Here is a 9,692-nt window from a genome sequence, read left to right as displayed (position 1 = left end):
TTACTTAGTGACTGATGCTAAGCAGGTGGAAAATTACTGGCGGGACCCCTGTCAGAAGACCCCAGCAACACCGGATTGTGCAGGTGAAATATGATTGGAGGAATCCCTGCCAGGAGCCCCAGCAACACCAGAAAGCCCAGGAAAGTTTGAGGGACCCTGCTGCGCATGTGAAGAAAGGACTGTAAGAGAGAGTGACGTAGCACCACCCGGTGCTCGTCGGTGCAGAGCAGGAAGCCCCCCCCTGCCCCCCGGCGTGCCAAATTTTTTCTACTTGTTCTTATTGCAAATAAATTTATAAAAGATATTTTCGGCTCTGCCTCAGCATTTATAACAGCTAGAACCAAAGGTTTCAGCTGTGTGTCTGGCCATAGCTCTTCTCAAGCTCCTCCCAGTTTTTATTGCAGAAGTGACTACTTGTTTGCTTCTGCTCCTTACCTTGTCTTTGCTTTTCTGTGCCCTCAGCTCAGCACTAGCCTCTTGGTCTGCTTAACAGCTCCCTGCTCTTCTGCATTCCTCTGGCCACTGACAGGAGGCTGCCACAACCTTCTCCTGCTTCATGAAACACTTGCTTTCTTTCCCCTTAGGGTTTTGTCCTGTTTGTTACCAGATTAACCCCTTTGTGGTTAATTTGTGATCATGAACACTTTGCTGTGGGGCTCCTCGCACTAGGTGTAACGACAGGATTAACTGGTCTCATTATATCAGCTGGGTATGTGCAAGGGCTCCTCCACTCCAGCACTGCAGGCAGCCCCAGCTGATGGCTGTGCAGGAACAGGGGTTGCGTAGGAGAGCCAGGTTTTTTTGAAAGGTGTGACATCTGTTGAACCAGCTGCAGATGTCTTCCGCCTGTCACAACCCTGAACATGCAGTCCTCCAGCTGTGCTCTTAGACACTCTTGATTTTCCCCTTCTTTCCCCTCTCCTTTTCTGGGTGCACTTGGCTCCAGCGCTCAGCTGCTAGCACAGAGCAAGGCTGGTCTGAATCACAGCCTTTCTCTGCCTGAAGCAGGCTCTTCTCAAGGTGTGTGTAGCTGGAGGGGTGTGCAGGCCTGGGGTGGCTATAGGGCTCTGGAGACAGGCTGCAGGCAGCCGTGGGCTCAGGCTTCAGGCTGGCCACTGCCGTGAGCCTGAAGCTACCACCACTTTCCCATGGGCACATACCAGCCCTGCCTTACTTTGCTGTTCAACTCCTCAACGAAAATGATGCTTGTCACAGGTTTTGCCATTTCAGTGCTTCCTACCCTACGTCTCAGCCTTCTAAAGCAGTACTGCCTTGAGCATACATAGCCTGCGTGTTAGCTGTCAGCCCCCTTGCATTATGTCTAACTAATGAAGCCTTGTTTCTAATCAAACTGGGTGACTTGAGGAACTGGTTGTTTACTTCTAGCGGAGTATCCCTGCTGGCCTCATCTCCAGGAGACTGGAGATGTAGCAGCAAAGGGCACACGTTCCCTGTGGTTTATGGACCTGCCTGGCCAGCTTCAACGCTCCTCACTCAGCTTACAGAGCAGTGGCCCGGGGCTGTGCAAAACCCCAGCCCTGTGGGCTGCCCTCCAGCTTGGCTGGCAGGGGAAGAGCAGCCACCACAGGCTAGGCTTGAGGGCCACGTGGTACCAGGGTGCTGGCAGAAGTCAGCATCCAGGAATGGGGAAGGAGACCCTGGAGAAGGGAGGTGATCAAGGGCTGTGGCCTGTACCCCCACTGTGCTACATAATCAAGAAGGGGGGAAGGGAAGGGAGCTTTATTTTGACGCTATTCCAGACTTTTCTTGGCCTGGGTTATAGAGGACGGTCATTGCCCTTTGTGCTCCTGCGACAGAGTGTGCCTCTGCACGTTATCAGAACATTATTAAGCTAGTCCTGGTGCTGTCCTGTATCAGGACAAACAGTCCCTAATAGAGCTGTCTGCTTCCTGTCCCAGTGCCAGACGAGTTTAATCTGGTAAGAGCGTGTTTGCTGCCGAGGGCTCCCGCTGCCCACCTGCAGCCCTGCCTGCCTGCAGCCCCGCTCAGGGAGGGTGGAGCTGCCTTCTTCACCCCTTTCTTGCCCCACTGCCGAGCGCCAGCTGGGCAGGGTCCACGCCACCCCGCAGCAAACATGCCTGGGGTGCCCGGCCCTGCCATCTGCCACGCTGCCACTGTCCCCGGAAGCAGAGGCGGCCAGAGCAGACAATGAGGCTGCTATTGAGAGCTGTGCTGGGCCCCATGCTCACCCTGGCACCCTGTCTCTGGCAGCCAAGGCAGGGTCCAGCAGTCAAGTCCCAGAAGGTTCCTCCATTGTGGCGTGGCTGAGCAGTGAAGAAGGACTGCTTGTGGGAGCTCTTGCCGTGTCCCTCCTGAGCTGTAGCTCTTGTCCCAGAAGTGGATGTTCTCGTTATCCCTGCTCTTACACTCCACCTCACCCACTCTGTCCTCGATTACCAGCTCCCCTTGCTCTTGCCAGGCTGTGCACACTCACTCCAGCTCTGGGCTCTGCCCCACAGACTTAGTGGTCTGGGGCTGATCCTGGTTTATTGCAGTTGGTGACCGTGCTCCTATTTCCTCTGCAAAGCTCGTCTCTGAGCTGGACTCTGCAAGGCTGCTGGTCTTGCACATCCTTCCTGCTCACAATGGGCCCGGGCTCTGTCAGCCTCAGCTGATGTGGGAAGGGATGAGGGTGGGCAACACCCTTCGCCCGCTGCCTTCCTTTCCCAGCTGTTGTGGGTTTGCCCTCTGCCCCAGGCTGAAAGGGCAATGCTGCTGCAGGCGCTTGGGTGTCGCAAGCTCAAGATGAGGGTAGAGCCCGGGAACATGCGTGGCACCATCGCAGGGGAAACAGGAGGGCTCTGATGCCAATGTCCGGATGCTGGAAAGATCAGCAATGCCTGTCCATGGTGGGTCCAACACCAGCCTCTGGGCCTGGCCTCCCGAGGCAAGCTCTGCCCCGCAGCCCAGGCGTGGGGCTGAGCTGTGCTGCGCAAAAATACTGCTGCTGCTGCAGCAGCTGTACCTGGCCCCGGCCCAACAAGCGGCTTCATTCTGGGTGCAATGGCCTCAGTTTGCAGTGCCTCAGCGGGTCACGGCCCCCAGTTCAATGTGAGGCTGCTACAGGGGCTTTTTCTTAATGCGCTGAGCACCAGAGTCAAAGGGTCACATAGGTCCCTTATCCCTGGCAAACTTCTTGGCTGCCTGGGGGTGAAGCCAGGCTGGAGGCAAGACTTCAGAACATTTGAAAACTAGTGGTTGACTGCAGGGAAAGAAAAGCCCAAGCTGCTTTAACTGCCTGGCAAGAGCAGGAGGTTCAACATGGGCTGTGTGCTGCTTGCCCTGTCCAGCAGGTCCTCCCCAGCACACTGGGACATGGCCCACGTGCCAGCAGCCCCCTGCTCTGCTCCCACCTCTCCGTGCCACACTGTGGGTGCCACGTGACTAAAGCCCCAAGCTCCCTCCCTGGCCCTGGACGCTTCCCTGCATCCTTCCAAAAGCTTGAGTTTCTGTGCTCAGCTTGTTGTCTCCCCGTATCCACCTCCGCCTGTTTTCCCTGGCCTGGGATGGAGACTGTGCCCAGGAGTTGCTCCTAGAGCATCTGTTGCTGGGTCTGCAATACGTATTTCCCCTTCCAGAAACGTTAATGTTGCAGTTACATGCGTGGTGGCGGGATTCAACAGAAGGTGTTTCTTCATGGCCAGGTCAAATCCCCTTCCTTCTGCTGCAGCTCTCCTTCCATGCGGTTGAAGCTGTCACCTGGGAGGGACCCATGCGTGAGCAGGGGGGGCAGGAAAGATTGAGCAAGAGAGCCCGAAGCGGGGGCCTTTCCCCCTTGTGCACACACCTGCTCTTATGTTGGGGTGCAGCGCACTGCTCTGGGGGGCTCCAGTTGCCCTCCCGAGCCTGTGCCTGGGCTGTGCGGGTGCCAGAGCAGTGCCGTGGTGGCTCTTACTGACTTAGGGAAGCAGCAGGGGAAGCGGCAGGGCTGCTGTTACTCAGTAGGCCCAGAATAACCAAAAACCCACACCGGATGTGGTGGCCGTGGCTCCCACCCAGCTCCTTGCCCAGCCTGTAGCCAGCCCCCGCTGCTGCCCGCAGGAGGTGGGCAGAGGGGCTGCACCCACTGGTGCCTGCTCATGGAAACCCTACTGCAGCAGGGAACACGTGTTTGGGTGGGGAGAAACAGCGTTTCACGAGCTTTCCCAGACACCAGCTTCCCCCCAGCGATTCGGGTTGCGCAAGGCAGCCCGGCATCCTTTCCTGTCCCACAAGGGCACAGGGACAGGGTGCTCTGCCCAGGACATCACAGGCGTGGTTGGCCCAGCACAGGGACTCAGCCCCAACAAAAACCCCCTGAGCCAATTTTAGCAGTGCAGAAAGTGAGTGGCTGGGTGCTCTGGCAGAGACAGCCCACGACTACCAGGGTGGTGACTCAACGCCACCGCTGCCATTGCTCTGGCCTTGGGAGAGCGGTGCTGTTGCCCAGGATGAGCAGTAGCGACTCTCTAAGGGCACATCTGGAGGTGCTGCAGGGACCTGGCCTGTGGCACGAGAAGCATCTGAGGCTTCAGAAGATTTGAAGCATGTTCCCACCACACAGACACATTTTGCTCCGTGTTCCCACCATGTCTGGGGCCACCTCTCCCCTGGTGCCACCAGGTATCCTTCTTCATACTCTCTTCGCTGGGAGAGGAAGAATTTGGTGTAATGAGGGGCAGGAGGTTATCGTTCAGGAGGCTGTGGCCAGGCTCATTGCTGCTCCTTCCAAAGGTGCTGCTGCTTATCCCCCAGCTCCCCGCGGGCTGAGCCAGGGTCCCCGGGGCTGCTGCCGCACCGATGCTTCGCAGCGTTTCCCTGCAGCAGGCGGGAACCCTCAGCCTCGTACCTCGGCGGGAGCCGCGTCCCGGGAGCTACCGAGCTCCCGGGGGCAAAGGGTGGCGGTGGGGAGCCGGCCCACCGAGGCCTGGATGGGGCTACCGGGGCTGGGAGCAGCCTCCGGGCGACGGCTGGGCTTGGGCGGCTGCCCTGGGAAGCGGGGTTTGCCGCGCCCGAGGTCGCCGACAGACGCGATGCTCGGGCCAGTTTCGGCCGGGGCCGGCCCCTGCCCGCAGCCCTGCGCGGCCTCCCGAGCCGCGGGCGGGGAGGGGGCTGGGGCCGGGGGCGGCAGCGACCAGCCCGGAGGCTGAGTCACCGGGACCGGGACCGGGACCGGGGTGGCGTGGCCGCCGGTCGGTGCGGGGCGGTCGGTGCGCACCGGCGGGCGGGCGCGGGGCGGGGCGGCCCCGGGCCCCTTTGTTCGGCGGGAGGCGGCGGCGCGCCGCCCCCCCCGCTTTGTCCGCCGCCGCCGCCGGCGGGAGCCGCTCGTCCCGGCGCGCCGTGAGTGGGGCCGGGGCCCGGCGGGGGTCGGGGGTCGCTGGGGCAGGCGGCGGGACCCCGGGAGGGCTGGGGGGGGCGGGGGGGTTGCGGGGTGGGAGCTGCAGGCGTGGGCTGCGGTGAGAGAGGGGGGACCGGGGGGGGGCTGGGGATCTCGGGCAGGCTGGGGTCAGCAGGGCTGGAGGTCCCCGGTGGGCTGGCGGCGGTGGGGCCCGGGACCCCCGGAAGGCTGGGGGTGGGGGGTGGATCCCCAGGCTGGCAGCGGTCAGTGGGTCCCAGCGTGGGCGGGCCGGGGCCAGCGGGACAGGGGGGCTCTGGCCAGGAAGGGGCTGGCGAGCCCCAGGGTGGGGTGCAGGAGGCCCTGGTGAGGCTGGGAAGATGGGGTCCCTGGGCAGGGCAGGGGAAACTGGAGTTGGTAGGGTGGGGGTGAAGGTGCAGGGCCTGGCTGTCCTGGTTTTGGCCAAGGCACGTGGTGCTGGTCCTGACTGGTGGTGTGGCCAGGAGGTGGTGAGTGGCTTGGCCCCCTCGGCAGAGAGCTGGGCTCTGGCAGCCTGCCGCGGGGGGCCCTGCCCCAGGCAGGGGGGAAAAGGGTGTGGGGAGCCTTGTTCTGCCCCGGCCATGCCTGCTGCGGGTCCTGACCCACGCTGCAGTCTGTCCCTGTGTCACCTCTCCTTGGCCACCATGGCAGTGCCCACGTGTGTGCTTTCGCTTTTCCTGGGCTTGCCAGCTCCCAGGGCTGCCCCCCTCCTGCCTGCTGCCCTCCTGCCTGCCCCCCTTCTGCCTGCCCCCCTCGCCTCGTCCCCTGCCCTAGCCCGTCCCAGGGCGGTGTGCTGTGTGCTGCGGATAAAGGCAGACACAAAGCATCCTCCTTCCAGTGGGATGAGGGGGAGAGGGCCTCGCACCGCAGAGACGGGGCAGCAGCGAGACCTTGCAGGGTGCTTGACCACAGGAGGATGGTGGCCCTGATGGGCTGCGTTTGGGTCCCTGGTACCAGCCTGTGCCACCTCCTGTGGCTCCACTGGCTCTGCTGAGCACCGGGCCCTTGGCAACAGCATGTTCTCCACACGGGTGTTTGTGCTGGAGGGGCTTTTCTGCTTAGGTGAGGTTGCTCAGGAGGCAGACTGAGTTAAGCCAAAAAGATCCACTGATTCTGGACAGTAGTGGAGTGAGTGCAGCAGGAGCCATCGTCTGCAGGGATGTGCCCTGGCCACAGGTGATGGGACAGGGCTGGTCAGAGGGCAGGCGAGGCATGGGGGAGGCTGAGGGCTCTGTGGGGGACACATCCCCTCTGCTCACCCTGGGTGGCCCTGCCACCTGCTGCTCTTGCATCAGCTCATGCGCAAGCTGCTGAAACTGGGGGTGGCGGTGGGGTGTCTCCTCTTACGTCTTCTCCTTTGGCCGGGAGCTGCGGCTTGGTCCTCGTAATTTCCTCCCCAACCTCTGGTGTCAGCTGCTTTGCTGGGACTTTGTGCAATTCCTTGGCCGCCCCACGCTGCCCCTCGTCATCGCTCTCCTGCCTCCTGCTCCACTCCCCTCGACGGCCCTTGCTGTCGGGCTGTGGGGTGCTCTGAGCACCAGCCGCTGCAGGCTTCGGGGGCTTGTAAGGATTGGGGGTGGAGGTCCCGCGGGAGGGAGGGCACAGCACAGAGGTTTGGTGGGGCAGAGTGATGCTGCATCTCTGCTGGTCCTCGAGAGAGAGCTCTGTGGGGTGCAGAGGCCCTGGCTCATGGGCATGTGGTGGGGGATGCTGCGCAGGGGAGCCCCCCTTGGCTGGGGCTCAGGGCTGGCAGCTACAGCGGGCCAGAGGGGCTGCTGTGTGTTGCCTTCCTCCAGGGGCCCGTGGGCCCCCATGGGAGGGCGTGGGTGCTGGCACAGTGTGAGACGCTGGTTGGAGACATGCCCAGGACCAGGTGGCAAACGGGTGTTGCGGCACCGGGGGCGGAGGAGGCGGTTCTGGCCCCCGCCTGTCCTCTCGTCCTCCCCAGCTGGCGCTGCCCTGTGCTGCTGTGTTTACCCTCGCTGTGGCTGTGCTGACTCTTCCTCCAGATGTGGCCTTTTCCCTACTCCCCGGGTCCCCTCTGCCCACCTGGCTGATGGCAGGGTGGGAGCAGGATGCAGGCGGGAACGCAGGGAGGCGGTGCTGGGCAGGGGACGTAGTTTTGGGGAGGTTACTGCCCACGCAGGGCTGTGTTTGTGGACCTGTGGGTAAGAGAAGGGACGTCAGTGCTGGGACAGTGAGAGGGGCAGAGGTGGAGCGGCAGCTGGTGGTTTGGGGATCCTGGTGAGGTACACACAGATGTGCTCAGTGCCCATTTGCCTGCCCCTTCACCTCAGGGTTTGAGCCAACTGCCTGGCCAGGATGAGCTGGAGTTTCCTGACGCGGCTCCTGGAGGAGATCAACAACCACTCAACCTTTGTGGGCAAGATCTGGCTGACCGTGCTCATTGTCTTCCGCATCGTACTCACGGCTGTGGGGGGCGAGTCCATCTACTACGACGAGCAGAGCAAGTTTGTTTGCAACACGCAGCAGCCGGGCTGTGAGAACGTCTGCTACGATGCCTTCGCCCCGCTCTCCCATGTCCGCTTCTGGATCTTCCAGATCATCATGGTGGCCACACCGTCGGTCCTCTACCTGGGCTTCGCCATGCACCACATCGGCCGCATGCCCGAGTCCTCGCGGCGCCGGACACCGGCAGCCCGGCAGGCACGCATGCCGGTGGTGCGCCGGGGAGCCGGGCGGGACTACGAGGAGGCGGAGGACGATAATGAAGAAGACCCCATGATCTTTGAGGAGATTGAGGTGGAGAAGGAGAAGGGCCCAGAGGGTGGAGAGAAGCACGACGGCCGGCGCCGCATCAAGCAGAACGGGCTGATGCGTGCCTATGTCCTGCACTTGCTGTGCCGCTCGCTGCTGGAGACGGCTTTCCTCTTCGGGCAGTACCAGCTGTACCGCTTCGAGGTGACCCCCTCCTATCTCTGCAACCGCAGCCCCTGCCCGCACACCGTCGACTGCTTTGTCTCCCGCCCCACTGAGAAGACCATCTTCCTCCTCGTCATGTACGCCGTCAGTGGGCTCTGCCTCTTCCTCAACCTCTGCGAGCTTGTGCACCTCGGCGTGGGGCGCATCCGGGATGCCCTGAGCCAGTCCGATGGCCCCCCGCTGCCGGCTGGCGGCAGCCCCATGCCGCAGTACCCCAAGAAAGCCCCCAGCGCACCCCCCACCTACCACTCGCTGAAGAAGGAGCCACCGCGAGCCCCGCTGCCTGACGGCAAGCTGGACTACCGGGAGAGCCTGGGCCAGGTGGCGGCAGCCGGGCGCTTCGCCCTGGCCGGGGCTCCCCCGGCGCACGAGCTGGACCGGCTGCGTGAGCACCTGCGCCTGGCCCAGGAGCACCTGGAGGTGGCCTTCCACCTCCAGCCCCCCCTGCGGCCCCCCAGCCCTGCCTGCAGCAGCAGCCCCGAGGCCAACAGCATCGCCGCCGAGCAGAACCGCCTCAACCTCGCCCACGAGAAGGGGACCGCCACCTGCGAGCGGACCACGGGTGAGCCAGGGAGGGGGACAGATCCAGCGGGCTGGGGTGGGGGCATGGGGAGGCCCTGGGACAGGTGCTAACCTGACTCTTGCTCCCTGCAGGGCTGTGAGTGCCACCAGGGACAACGGCGGTGTCTGCTGGTGTGGCTGCCGCCGCCACCGTGGGACAGGCAGCCTGCCGGAAACATGGGCGGAAGGTGCTGCACGCCTGCCCGGCGGGGCTGGTTGGGCAGCCCAGTCCCGGTGGGCAGCGGCAGGGATGGGGGCATTGGGGGACATTCCTACTTAATTTTTAGAAAGGGAATATCTTATTTTTGTACATTTTTATAAACTCATCAGCATGTGCACCCTGGCATTTTTATACTCCACTCCCCATCTCTGCTCTGGGCCTGCGCCCCCCTATCTCCTATTTCACCTCCTTTCCCTCTCCCGCACCCGTTTCCCAGAGCATCTTCTCCTCACACCTCTCCGTGCCCTCCATGCCCACTGCCACCCGCCGCCGTGCCAGCCGGTGCTGTGCCTGTGCAGGCCATGCTGGCAATGCCGGTATTGTCCCCACAGCGTGGGGGTTGAGGGGAGCCGAGCCCAGGGGTCCGGCTGGCTGGTCCAGGGGGCAGGGCGCTGGGCTGGCATTGCTCTTGAAGAGGAGGGGACGGAAGGGGTCCTGGCAGCACCGTTGCCGGAAAGTGCCGGTGTGGCCGGCGGGGCCATGCGCAGCATCCTGGCACGGGTTGCAAGTCGCGGGGCTGGCCTGCTCGGAAATGTCTGTGCAGAGGGCAGGGGCTGTCCTTCCCGCCACCTCCGCCCCGCTCCCGGCCGGCCG

The 9,692-nt window shown here is 62.9% G+C and overlaps 1 protein-coding gene across 2 annotated transcripts; it reads left to right on the top strand.

The window, feature by feature from the left end:
- Positions 1 to 5,123: 5,123 nt before the first annotated feature.
- On the top strand, positions 5,124 to 9,214 carry LOC141925207 (gap junction gamma-1 protein-like). 2 transcript variants are annotated; one of them, XM_074828940.1, is made up of 3 exons: positions 5,124 to 5,340; positions 7,672 to 8,879; positions 8,972 to 9,214. In XM_074828940.1, exons 2-3 carry the CDS (start codon positions 7,697 to 7,699, stop codon positions 8,977 to 8,979), a joined length of 1,191 nt encoding a protein of 396 aa, XP_074685041.1. In that variant the 5' UTR covers positions 5,124 to 5,340; positions 7,672 to 7,696; the 3' UTR covers positions 8,980 to 9,214. The 2 variants fall into 2 exon arrangements, with proteins under 2 accessions (XP_074685041.1, XP_074685042.1); XM_074828941.1 differs by lacking the exon at positions 5,124 to 5,340 and adding an exon at positions 6,152 to 6,550.
- The last annotated feature ends 478 nt before the right edge of the window (positions 9,215 to 9,692 follow it).

The sequence above is a fragment of the Strix aluco genome, chromosome 6 (genome assembly GCF_031877795.1).
Source record: "Strix aluco isolate bStrAlu1 chromosome 6, bStrAlu1.hap1, whole genome shotgun sequence".
In the NCBI taxonomy this organism is placed as follows: domain Eukaryota; kingdom Metazoa; phylum Chordata; class Aves; order Strigiformes; family Strigidae; genus Strix; species Strix aluco.
The sequence above is the reverse complement of the archived record's forward strand: the minus strand, read 5'-3'. Positions and strand labels throughout refer to the sequence as shown.